General features: G+C 45.3%; 1 protein-coding gene across 6 annotated transcripts in view; it reads right to left on the minus strand.

Moving 5' to 3' along the window:
• Crim1 (cysteine rich transmembrane BMP regulator 1) overlaps positions 1–12,626 on the minus strand; it is a 180,212-nt gene extending 167,586 nt beyond the window's left edge. For 3 of the 6 annotated variants that reach the window (XM_040271150.2, XM_021734081.3, XM_021734082.3), the window contains exon 1: positions 11,751–12,626. In XM_040271150.2, the coding sequence (XP_040127084.1) occupies positions 11,751–12,081 (331 nt within the window). In that variant the 5' untranslated portion in view covers positions 12,082–12,626. The remainder of the gene's footprint in view (positions 1–11,750) is intronic. The other 3 variants (XM_040271152.2, XM_021734083.3, XM_005336555.3) reach the window with 1 other exon arrangement.
• Positions 12,627–13,446: the final 820 nt, after the last annotated feature.

Genomic DNA, 13,446 nt, shown 5'->3' on the forward strand with positions numbered 1-13,446 from the left:
ATTGGGGGGACAAAATATCGGAAAACTAAGAATTTAAGAAGTTCACACAGCCAGGGATTGGGGGGGCTTAGGTAAATGAACTGAAAGTGAGAATCATGGAAGAGAGCTACATCATAACTAGCTGCTGAGTTTTCTCATGTCACACACTCCCAAATGGCATATTTAGCATTCAGCAGACTTATTAATGAATAAATGCCCAACTGGAATTAACCAGCACCTCATTCTGGAAGGCTGTTCTTGGCAAAAATGTAAGATCTACAAGGCAGAGCAGGATAATTGGTGGTAATAAGGTTAGGCTGTGCTAAGCTGTCCACATTCTTTAGAATAATATGCATGACTATACCAAGTTCAGGGCCACCAACACCAACCTGTCTCTCCACCCTGCCACCGAACAACATGCAAAGGAAGAATGAAGCTTCTAAATTCCAAGAGACAACTTTCCAAATTTCAAAGTTGGCCTACACCTGACAATATATTTAGTGAGGATCTGTTATTCTTTACAAAGGGGCAAAAAGCTATTTGGTTGATGGTTGAGCTACAATCAGAGGTGAAGCAGCTGGTGCAGCCTGCAGCCTGTCCTCCTGCAGGGAAGAATCATTCCATCCTCAAATTTAAGCTCTGTTGCATCTGACCAGCGACCCCACCACCACCACCTTTTCCCCTCTCATGCATTATTACTGTTATGTTTCTTTAAATTCAATCTGCTCCTTAAGGAAACTCCCTGGCAAGTGAAAACAGCAGCAAAGGTAAAAGAATGCAGAGAATTTGGCTGCTGCCTGCAGTATTAGGAAGAACAGCAATTACTCAACTCTCTCCTAGTGTCAAGAGGCAGAAATGAGCATGTGAATTTGGACAAGTTTTGGCCTGTCTGTTCAAGCTTCTCCCTTTGCATGTGTCACCTACCTACCTCATAGCCATAATAATGAGGCAGATGAGAAAATGGAGAAAGAAGGAAGGCAGCAGGCTGGCTCACAGAAGAGAGGTGTACGGTCCACCTTGGGTCCAGATTAAGCCACCGTTAGTATGACTAACGTCACTAACTTCACACTAACCGTGTTTGGCTGCTCTGTTGCCTCCCATTGAACACCACCATGGCAGAAATCTAGGGCTTTTCCTCTAAGCCTTTCCATGTACAGCACCTGGCAGTCAGGTGGACACCACCATCGCTTCTTACCTAACTGCAAACACAAGATTGGACTCCCACCCAGCGCTTCTAGGTCATGCCAACATAGCTTAAGGCTCTTCTGGTCATGAGATCTGTCATCTGATTCAGTTAACCCACTTGCAGGTAGGTAACTATTTCATTCCCTTTTGACACCTAAGGCAGAGTGAACCTGAGGACGTTGAGGGGATTTTATTTAAGTCCCTGAGCCATCAAGGGGATGTCGGGGGATCCAGAAGCTGGAGCGATTCTTTCTCTCCTTTATCATGCTACAATATAAATCCAGGAATTTGGTGATACTGCCCTTTCTGAGCAGCCTTAAATCATTTCTGAAACAAGCTAGGATATAAACAAACACATTAACATGCTTTTTGATTAAAATACAGGAATTTATTTGGTCTTTCAGTTTTACATCACGGATAGTGGTAATAAGTTTTCCTAAAATTTGTTTTAAAATATAAGAGCATGGATTTTTTTTTTTTATGGACACAACACAAAATCTTTATTTTTATTTTTTTATGTGGTGCTGAGGATTGAACCCGGGCCCCGCCCTTGCTAGGCGAGCACTCTACCGCTGAGCCACAATCCCAGCCCCAAGAGCATGGATTTTTGAAAACCACCCAGCATACCCATTCTTTTCTCAAGCCATTTTAAAAACCTTTTACTTTGATTTCTAAAGATTCAATTTTCTGAACTTCACCCTTTTCCACAGACTATAAATGCCCATATCTTTGAAAAACCAAAGTTCCCGACTAGGGTAAGGGAGGGAAGTCTTTCAAGATCTGCTTCTGTACGATTTATCAACATTCTGATGGAACACGAAGCCCACAGCTCTCACGTAAGATTCCTCACGTGCTATGAAGTCCAAGACTAGTTCAGGTCGAGCATCCTCAAGGCGACACTGCCTTATTTTGGCGGGTCTTTTGGAGTCACAACTCTCCCACACGGAGATGCCTTTGCTTTTATCACAGCTGTGAACCGTTTTGCTAGTGGCCTTTGGATAAGAAGCTAAATAAGTTACCTCTTGTAGACCAGGACTCTGCAGGCTCAGGTTTCATCCTGCCCTGCCAGGAATTCCTTTCTGTTTTGAATCTGAGATGTTTGTTTATGGTTTTTGTTTTGAAATACTAAATAAGACAGGTGTAGTCTCTAGTTACAGCTTATATCTTTTTTTTTTTTTTAACCTTGTGACACCTATAGTAATAGGTTACTAAGGACTTAGCTAAAATTTCTAAAGAGTAGTTGCTTCAAATTCTCAGGAACTGGAAACATAAAATGACAACACCCTAAAATACATTTAATAATTTTTCTTTCTTAAATATTCCAAAAACAAATGTTCTCAGGATATTTCAAAACTAGGGTGTTGTTTTGGGTTTAATTAGCACATATTTAAAACTATCACTGAAGTTTTTCCCACTTTGCTTATAGGTTACATGTTCGTATGTCAGCACTCCTAGTACAGAGGCCCTATTTGGTATGAAAGAGTGTCTGGGGGCAAAATTCAGTTTCTACCATGCTTTCAAAAGATTTAATTGTCAAGAATAAAAATCAGTTATAACCAAGTGATTCTCGGCCAATATTTACTGTATAAAAAATCATATTCATTTCCAGACATAATGGAAAAAGCCACAGTTAATAGGCAGTACTGTGGGACCACGCCTACACTAGGAAGTAAAGAGAAAAGAATGTCAGATATTTTAAGTCTAGGTGTTCTTCCTTTCCAGCCTTCCTCTGTGGCACAAAGACTGCCCAGAGCCTCCACCAGGCAGATCCGTGGTGACCCTGCAGTGCTTTGCCCAGCGCAGATGGACAGAAGGCCTGGAACAGAGGAAAGCAACACAGAGGTACTCACTTTCATGCAACCACATACCATCAAGCTGAACATGTCAACTCTTACAAAATATGAATTTAAAATAGCTCTTTAAGCTGGGCACGGTGGCACACACCTGTAATCCCAGTGGTTTAGGAGGCTGAGGCAAGAGAATTGCAAGTTCATTAACCAGCCTCAACAATTCAGGAAGGCTCTAAGCAACTTAGTGAGACCCTGTCCAAAAAAAGAAAAAAAAAAAATGTTGGACATGTGACTCAATAATTAAGTACTCCCTGGGTTCAATCCCTGGTACCAAACAAATAAAACAGTTCTTTAGAAATAATGACTCAAATCAGAAAATCAAGCAAATGTTCACACTCTGCAGAAATTTCAGAGGCTAGGAATTACAGTTGCACTGGATCAAAACAAGGAAGCTCTCCTTCTCAGTACTGTAGAGTCTTCTTCTTCAAGATCTGAGACCAGAAATTCCCCTCTAAGCCTCCTGCTGAAGAAAATTTATGTAAGAGGTATGAATATGCCCACAAAGTAGATTTCTAAACCACCACCATCATCATCATCATTATTATTATTATTTTGGCAAAACTGGGAATAAAACCCAGGGCATTGTGCATTCTTAGGCAAGTGCTCTTACCATTGAGTTACATCCCCAGAACAGACTTCTAAGTTTATATACAGACTAAACAAAGAAGAAAATGATAAAGGATGGAAATTAGAATATTATTTTTTAAGTCTATTTGCAACCAAGAACTCTAGTAGCAACTAAATATATAATCTTAAAAAATATACGTTTATGTATTCAGACACAAGATGTATTCTCTAATCTCACTACACAATTACTTGATAGAAAGCCATTAGTGACCATTTTCATGAGAAAACTGGAGTCCAGAAATACTAAGCAAGTTTGATCTCAAGAGTTAAAAACTAACACAGAGGTGAGATTTGAGCAAAGGTTTTTCTAGCTGCAAGGACTATTTTTCTTTTTGTGAAACATCCTGCACAAGAGGAATGGGAAAAAGGAGGGAGGAGAGGAGAACCCCAGGTCTTGCTTGCTGCTGCATCCTGCACTACAACTTCCCTGTTAGTCAGAGTTAGGGCCCCTCCTAGTTGCCTCTGACATGCTCAGCACTTTCCTATCTCAGGGCTTAGTGTCCTGAACTGCAATGAATTCTCTCAGTTTTCCCTATCTACCATCAGGCCATGATCTCTGTGAAAGCAGGGCCTTTATCTTATTTATTTTGGCTGGAAAAGAATTATTATAATAGCAAGTGACATTCATCAGGTCTTATTAAATACCATAGTCTATGTGCTACAAAAGCTTTACACACATGGCATTTTATTATGCAAAGTGTGGTCCTGAGACCAGGAACACTGTATCACCTGGGAGTTTGTTAGACCTGCAGAATCACAGGCTCTACCCTAGGCCTACAGAATCAGAACCTGCTTCTTGTTTTTTTTGTTTTGGTGCTGGGTGCTGGAGATCCAACCTAGGCTTTGGGCATGTGAGGCATACATTCTACCATTGAGCTATACCTCCAGTTTGAGAACCTGCGTTTTTTTTTTTTTTTAGTTGTTGATGGATCTTTTATTTAATTTATTTATTTATATGTGGCGCTAAAGATCAAACCTAGGGCCTCACGCATGCCAGGCAAGCCCTCTACCACTGAACCACAACTCCAGCCCTGAGAACCTGCATTTTTAATAGACCCCAAGGTGACTCAGTGCACATTAAAATTTTGAAAGCATAGTTTTACAAAAGCAGCATCACTACTTTATAGCACAGTGACCAGATCCATGACAAACAGTTAATTTGTGGGTACAAGATGGCAGAGAGACCAGTTGAGCTAGAAAGAGAATAAATGGTTAAACTAGAAAGGACTGGATTGGTTAAACCTCTGGTTTTGTCTAGTTTGCACCAAGTACATCAACAAGACACTAGGGCCCTGGTGGGATAGAGCTATGCCAGGACAAGCAGTTTCCTTGGCTCAAGTCAGGTCAATCCTGGGGGGACCACCAGTATAAACACTCTAGAAGTAAAGCAGCAAAATCTTCTTCTAGAATATACTGTGAAGGAAAATATGCATTACTGATTGTAGTGAGTTTAGGTTATCCTTCCTCCCCAAATTAAATACTAGCCTACAGGTAAATGGTTAAATTTATAATTCCTATGACATATGCAAAAAAAAATCCCAAATATATAATTTTTGTAGATAGGACATAACTATGCATTAAGAAGAGAGGCATCAAATAGCTTCAGAGGCCTTAATAAAGTTTAACTCCATGCATTTGTGGTATTGGGATGCAGTTGTGTATATGTTGGGGGTGAGGGGGCCTGAAGTCAGTAACAAGGCACTCTTTTTAAAAAAGCCCAAACTCCTTCACTACTGACAATCAGTGACTCAGGAAGATGAAGACTAGGAGGAACAAGGGAATGAGCCCATGTCTTCTTGTTTCACTTACACTAGTTAGTAGCCGTGCTGTTAGCATTTTCCACATACCATTACTTCTAGTACTTCCTGGGCATTCACTGAGTTCTTATATCAAACCTGTTATTTCCTCCACTATGCAGATGAGAAAACTGAGACACACAGAATCAAGAATACAGATTTCAGCTCAGAAACCAAGTTCCTAACCATTACACTCTTCTACTAAAGTAGAGGTATTTCACGTGGGGGAACCTAGTGGGGCTGGAGGAGGGAGGTAAGGAACTGACATCTGCTCATTTTGCAACTAACAAAGAAAAATAAAGCTTTTTTTTTTTTAAACTTGTGCCCCAAATGAACACTCATTTCAGTTTTCACTCCGAGGGCATTCTTAAATAGAGGCATATTCAAGCACTCCTCTGTCCACACTGAGGTCTTAGTCTAAGTGCAGTTTTCCATGAGGTGACCAGGCTAAAGGGCCAGGGAAAGCAGCAAAGAGAGGGAAGGTGAGAAGGTGAGAGGTGCCAAGCCAGGGGCACCTTCCAGTCCACCACCCACGCTCCCCTGCCTACTACAACAAGCTAGAACAAAGAGAAAACCACCCTCAAAAAGAAGCCTGCCACTGTGAATCACAGCTAGTAAAGTGCTGAGAATGAAGCCTGTTCTCCAATGTGGGAAACCCTCTGATATGCACTCCACAAGCTCTAAGGAGGATGGGCAGGATCCCCTTTCCCACCAAAAAAGGGCTCAAACGGCAGCTCCCCTTTCTCACTTTGCCACCAGTGTCTCAAGTGATCACCTGAGATCCTTTGGTTCTGAGGACAAATTTCATCCATGGATCTCATTCGCCAATCAACTGCATACAGACTTGCAGAACCAGAACCACTTCTACTTGGCTTCAACTTAAAACATTATTATGTTGACTTTTTTTGGTCTTTGCTTCTTTATTGTTTTTCTTGATTAAAAGAATGTAAGGAGTCAAGAATATGTCTGAGCAGTTCCCAGGCTCCCCAGCTGCCCCACTGCCCCAGCAGAAGGCCTTGTACAGAGTAGAGAAATCAATGAATGAGTGATTGATTTCTATGCAAAAGCAAGTCAGATCTTTGAACATGCAGCTTTGGGGAATTAGACCTCTAAGAAGGCAGGCTCTTAGTGTTCTTTGTGCATGCTTGGCTAGTCTACCATTTCTTCCTCAAATAATTAAATGAGCTTTACTGGGGTGGCTCCAAAATTCTGATACAAAATGTGCCATATGGAACACAGTGTTATAGGCACCTGCCTCACTGAACATATTTACCTTCCACTCATTTCACCACCTCCTACCCCGTTGTGTTCACACGATAAAGCTGCTCTGTCATCTCTCCTGCTAGCACCATTGCCCAGTGATGTTAAACACACCCACATTTTTCAGGAATTTCACAATTAATGTCTGGAATGTGTTTTGGATTATTCTTCAAAGGATGATATAGTCGTGCTAAGATGAACTAAGTATTTTTTCCCATCTCCCATTCATCATCCTTTAGTCTACCCACTTATTATCTTTTTAAGGCCATGTATTTTTTTTTAAATCAAATCTTCCGACTTCATAATGCCTGTACCCTGTATCGCCAAGCTGTTCACTTGTTCATACGGACAATTATTCCTTAATAAACAAGCCACAAAAATCATAGAAATCTGCACCAAACCACTGAACTCTCTTATAAATGCATATAATGCCCATAGTTTTAGGATCTTCAGACAGCTTTCTTTACAAATTAGCCTGACTGCTCACTACTGTAGTACCAACCCACTGGGTGTAGATTTCCTGGTGCCTGTAAACATGAGTTACAAACATCTCAAAACTTGAGATTTTTGTCCTTGTTATACGATGCAATTCACCTGTCCTTTGCCAAGTGTTTCTAGTGACAGGACTCCTCAGCAACACAGAGGTCTACAAGCCTAACAAAGCAAAGGTCAAAGAGTCCTGTCATTTGTATATGTGCACTGAATAGTTGGTCACTGGATGTTTTGTCAATATTTACTTTTGGAAGGAACTAATTATTTCCTTGTTTACGTGTACTGGTTTCTCTTCCCATACCCTGTTAACATAACTTTATACACCCTCAGCTTGCTTTTTTCTCCGGCATTCAAAGAGGACACACTACTCAAAGACTTTTGAGATGGAAAATGAAGCCTATTACTCAAAAACAAAGTCTGGACTGCTGCTGGGTTTTTAAATTTTTCTAAATCTAGAAGTATTAAACTTTGCCCCTCTTCTTCCTTATCTAATTGGTAAAAATTAAAATTCATGAACTCTTAACTCCAAAACCTACTACAAATCAATGAGAGCAGCTTCCATGTGACTCGTGCAAACCAAATGCTTTGGTGCATTCACTGGCCTCCTATAGCCTGTTGTCTGGGCCTCGCCTCAGATCAAGACATTTTCTTCCAAGCAGCCAACATCCCCACTGACTGTCTTCTAGTAATAAGGAAGGAAACTCTACCTTCTAATTCTGGTCTTAGTTCTCTAAGTACAGTTCTGTTCACTGCCCCCATGAAAAACAGGTAGAAGGAAAGGCTAATATACCTATGGTGTGTGTGTGTGTGTGTGTGTGTGTGTGTGTGTGTGTGTGTGTGTGTGTGTGTGTGTGTGTGTATGGGGTGGGGAGGGCGCTGTATTCTGAAAGAGACAGTAATTAAATAACAGTGGTTTTGAAAAATATGGGAAATAAAAAATCACCCTACAGCAGTCCTCAGAGCAAAGTAACTCAACAGTTTTCACTTAGTTGGTAAACACTCTGTCCTCACAAATTATCAAACTCGAGCCATCATGTGCCCTTTTATTACCAAGAGCCAAAACGGTGGCCATACTTCTTCACCTTGCCCCACCCCTTACAGAAGCATAATGTACTAACCCACACAGAAAAAAAAAATATGGTCCTCATTCCCTTAGTTCAAAATATGATTTTCACTGTTCAATCAAAACATAACTTCTAGAAAACCTCACTTCCTTAGTTTTTCAAAGTTCTGATTCCCCAAAGAGGTCTCCTATCCAGACTTCTTCCTTGGGGATTCAAAACCTCAAATTGTTTCTCTAGATTCTAGGTGATCTCCCTGGAAGTGAGTAACCCAGCCAAGCAAACAGTCAGGTTAGGATTTTGCAAGGGGCAGCAGGAAGACTTGCCAATAAATGAAAACAGGAAAGGGAACTTCAAGCCCCCAGGGACCCGAGAGCACTTTTTTAGACAGAGAGTGAGAGAAAACTTTGGATACTTGGCTCCATTCTCAATTTTTCAAATGAACTTGGTCAAGAAGAATTATAATTATTAAATCGAGATTTACTTAATAACATACTAAACTATGCTGAGAAGAAATTCTATGTACATCTTGTGTGATTCATAGCACATAACTCATCACATTATTTAGTCTTTCAGAAAACTATATTTTTCTACAGGCTTATTTTCTATGGAGGGGACTCTTCATTCATTTATTCCATGTACTTTCATTGAGAGCTCACAATGGGTCAGCTGCCTTAAAAACCTAAGGCACTGAGCCACAGGTTGAATATGTGCACTGAATAGTTGGTCACTCGATGTGCATTTCACTTCATGATTTATCTAACTCATTTTGTAAACTGCAGTTAAAAGCATGATCCCTGGCCCCAACACCAGTATTCCAGTAATGCAAAAATTATTGCAAGTTGGCAAACAGCAATGTAACTTGTATTTAAATCAAATACAGGTATTTGTATTTACATCAAAACCAGGTAAGTTAGTCCTAGCACTTCTGTACCATGTAGTATGTTTCTGCATGAAAACTTTAAGTTTTCAAAAGAGTTTTCATTAACAGATACAACCAGTAGGGGTCATTTTAGTGCAAAAATTGCAGCATGAGAGACTTTAACATGAATAAAATGTCAATTCTTAATGTTAGTTATGATAATCCACATACATGAATTTCTGGATAAAAATGGAAACTGAGGGAAACACTGGCCACTGAGAAATTTCTTGCTGAGTAACAAAAACAAATCAGAAAAAAACGTCTGTACATTCAAGAAATCAGTGACATGTAAAGACCTCTCCAATTCCTAGAAGAAAAGGTTACTCTTGTATTTTATGTTTTCTATAAATACTGTAGCAATATGCAAATCTTTGGAATTTTAAACATACATTTGAAAATGTCTGTCTACATCCAATGATTAGATCAGGCCAGGAAACAATGTCCTTACCTTGGTTTCATGGATTTAGAATGCAATTTGATTGCTGCTTTTAGAACTATTAAAAAAAAAAAAAAAAGTGCCTGAGCACACAGCTGTGGTGACTGAAAACAGGCCTGTTAAATGAAAAGTGCTTCCAAAGAACACTAACTGAGATACAACCATGTCAAGAGATACTTCTAAGCATTTTCAAGGCTAACACCAAGTGCACTGGTGTTACCAGAAAAAAAGGAAGCCATGAAGAATCGCATCATTTCAGAAGAATGAAAGGCTTACCAATACACTGCCAAAATAACTCCATGCTGCAACACGGGATGTTGCTGCCAAAACACTTGGTTACTGTAAATGTTTTCTGAGCATTTCCTTCACCAGAAATATATAAAGAATGAATAAACAAAGGTTAGAATATTTGGAGCCTCCAAAGTCCTCAGAGCACAGCAGTTTCCACTGCATTGAAGCTTGTTTCATATTGCTTGTTTGCAGGTTTATGGGGAGGCTGGATCAAGTTATGTACTTCAAGTGGCAGGGTTCAAAGATGCATCTTTTAGTCTAAGTCATTCAGAATTCCCAAAGTCAAAGGCATAAAATTGTATGAGTTAATCTAACAGGCACTTTTCCTGAACTGAGAAACAAAACCATGTTATAAAATGGTTTTGCCAGGTGAGAGGCTTGTGTTTCAGGCAAATGAGGTCTTCTAACCAAGGTCCTAAGGGCACAGTAAGAGCACCACCCTTCCCTCTGAGAAGAGTTCCCTTCCTTCATTACTGCCCACCAGCTTTCAAGCCCTGATTTTCCAGAATTATCCAAACCCTAAAAACTACAGGTTAAAAAAAAGAATACGTGTGTATTTAAAAAAAATAATAAACAGCATCGAAGCCTTTCAGTAGCTTCATTTTTACCCTTAAGGTTGCCACTCCTTTTTGGTATCCTAGCACAATAAACACACACATAAGGATGCTTGAGAATAAACCCTCCTGGTCTCGTGGGTGCTGGCTGTGAGTAGTAGGGCAGAGGGCGTCTGTCCCTCCTTACTGCTCCCCCACAAATGAGGCTGCTGCACTCTGTTCACTCACCAGGATCCCTTGAACAGCATCACTGCCCAACGTCAAGCCAGAGCAGGGATCCTACTTTTAACCAGCACTCCTAGAGCCCTGCCCATTTGCCAAATAAAATGAACTTACTGCTTCTCTAGACCCCAAACCTGGCCAGTACCAGAGGTAGAGGCAGACGGACAAGGACTAAGGCTGACACAGTGGTTCCCCAACGAGGGAGATTCCACTAATCTAATCTCTGTCTCCCTCCATCAGTCTCCACACCGCGCTGCACAATGCTCGGTGGAGAAGCCTACAACACAATCCCCGCTGTCAAACAAACAAAACGAAGGCACCGGCAACACCACACACGGATATGGGATCTTAAAAAGCAACCTCTAATAGTCCGCAACAACTTTTCACTCCCAGGTGCAACCCCCACCTTCCACCCCTTTCTGTCCAGGAGAGAAAGCCTTTGACCATTTTCAATAGGCAAATAAATGAGTAACCACCGTAGGCAACTTCTCTTGGGCTGACATATTTCCGAGCTGAAACTGATTTATATGCGAAGGAGGAAGAAGGAGGTGAAGGAAGAACACAAGGAAAAAATAATAAGAGTCACACAGGGAGTGTGTGCGCTGAAAACGCGACTCCTCCGCCAACGGAAAACGGCTACACGGACAGTGTGCAGCACTCGGTGCCACACTGCGCTATGCGGGGAGGGCAGCAGGGGCGGACTCCCGAGGGGGCTTGCGCGCGGCAACCTCCGCAGTGCCCCCAGCCCGCAGCACCTCCACCTCGGGGCGAGGGCGGGTCACCCAGCTCAAGCCCACCCGCCACACTTGTGGGTCTGTGCTGGGCGGGGATGCAATCCTGCCCTCGTCCGCTCCCCACCCACGAAATCCAACCTCACCCGCAGCTGGCTAAGCGCCGGGAGGGGAAGGGAGCGGGAACCCGGGGCACGGGGCATCCTCCCGGGGGCGGCGGCTGCCAGTCCTCCCGCGGAGCCCTCTCTCCTCGGGAAAGTCTCAGCCAAACTTTGTTCGGCTCAGCCAGCGCCAAGGGGGCGGCGCGGGCCAGGTGGGAGGGGGCCCGCAGCGGGCGGCCATACCTTCGCAGACGCCCACTTCGTACTCGGTGATGGAGTCGCCATTGAGCGGGGGGCGGATGACACAGCGAAGCCCCCGGTCGCAGGCTCCGTGGAGCCCGAAGGCGCCGCCGCAGCTCTCGTTCCTCTGCCGGGCGCACATGTAGCAGCAGCCGCAGATGCCCTGCACAATGCTTCCCGGGCAGCTCCTGGGCTCCTCGCACTTAGACTCGTCGCAGGGCAGGCAGACCAGCGCCCGGGTGCCGGAGCGCGCCAGCAGCAGCAGCAGCCCCAGCAGCGAGACCAGGAGGTGCCCGCAGCCGGCCAGCCCCCTGCCCCCCGCCACCAAGTACATCCTCCTGCGCCGCCGCCTCCTCCTCGCAGCCGGGCCGGGAGCCGAGCGGGCGCCCTCCCCTGCGCGGGGCACACGCGCCGCCGCCGCCGCCGCACCCGCAGCCCGCGGTCCTCGCCGCCCCCCTCGGGGCCCCCGGGGCGCGCCTCCCCTCGCGGGGCAAGGCCCCCGCCCCTCCTGCGGGCCGCGCCGACCCCGAGCCCACTAGCGTTGGCGCCAGCGGCAGCGGTGGCTTCCCCTCCTCCTCCTCCCGGGAGGGAGGGGGGAAAAAAGAAAAAAAAGTTTCCTCCCGGCAGCTCCGGTTCAACCCAAACTTCTGGCGGCGGCGGTGGCTGCGCTCGGCTTCAGCCCGGGCTGGCGGCGCCTCCTCCTTCTCCTCTTCCTAGTCGGCCGGTCCGCGGCGGCGGCGCAGCCTCCGGGCCGGTCCCCGCCTCCCGAGCCGCCGAGTGGGCGCGGTGGCGCAGCAGAAGGTCCGCGGCGTCCGCTCTGCGCGCCCGGCTCGCCTCACTCCTGCGCGGCTCCTCCGGGCGCTTGTTTATGGCTCGAGCCTCCGCCGCTCGGGCTGCGCCCTCCCCCATCCTACCTCATCCCCCAGACCTCGCCCCCCCGCGCCGCGCGCCGCTCATTGGCTGCCCCCCCACCCCTCTCGGCCCGGCCGGCCCCCTCCCCCTCCTCCTCCTCCCACCCGGGCGGCCGGGCCCTTCCTCCCTCGCACGCCTCCTCCTCCTCTTTTCCCCCCTTCTCCTCTTCCTCCCGGAGCCCGGCGCACCGAGCCTGCCCTGCGGCCGCGCTACTGCTCTAACCCTGGCACCGCGAGTGCGCTGCGTCTCGGCTTGCCTGGGTTGGGGCGCACCCAGAGAACTGGGAGAATCGCCGCGTCCCGAGCGCCCGCCAGCACAGTGGCCACCGCGGCTAGCCTAGGAGCACCCGGGGCCAGAAGGCTACACCAGTGCCAGGCAGTTTTGAGTTCGGAGACCCCAGAATCTCCTGGCCAGGGCGATTGCTGTAATCTCCGCTGGGCACCCGCTGAAGCGAACCCCAGGAAAGGGAAGCAAATGCATGGAAGCTCCGCAAACTGGACAAGAATCCATCTTCCACTCGAGCTGGGAATAGACTTTGTAAAAGATTATGTAATGGAGTCTCGGGAAGCTCGAGACGTCTCCAGCGAAGCTGCTGGTGAATTAATTAAGTGCTTTAAATGGTCTAGGTAAATATTCCGCCAGGGTTGGGAGGACTGCTGGGGATGACTGTAGTTTGAGTTGAATTTTAACTGTCCACTTCATGTTTTGTCGCTCTGCTGTCTGTGCCAAGGTGCTGTATTATGGGCGGGGGTGACTGGAAAGTAACAGATGAACCCTTGTCCCTGGA

The sequence above is a fragment of the Ictidomys tridecemlineatus genome, chromosome 12 (assembly GCF_052094955.1).
Source record: "Ictidomys tridecemlineatus isolate mIctTri1 chromosome 12, mIctTri1.hap1, whole genome shotgun sequence".
Classification (NCBI taxonomy): domain Eukaryota; kingdom Metazoa; phylum Chordata; class Mammalia; order Rodentia; family Sciuridae; genus Ictidomys; species Ictidomys tridecemlineatus.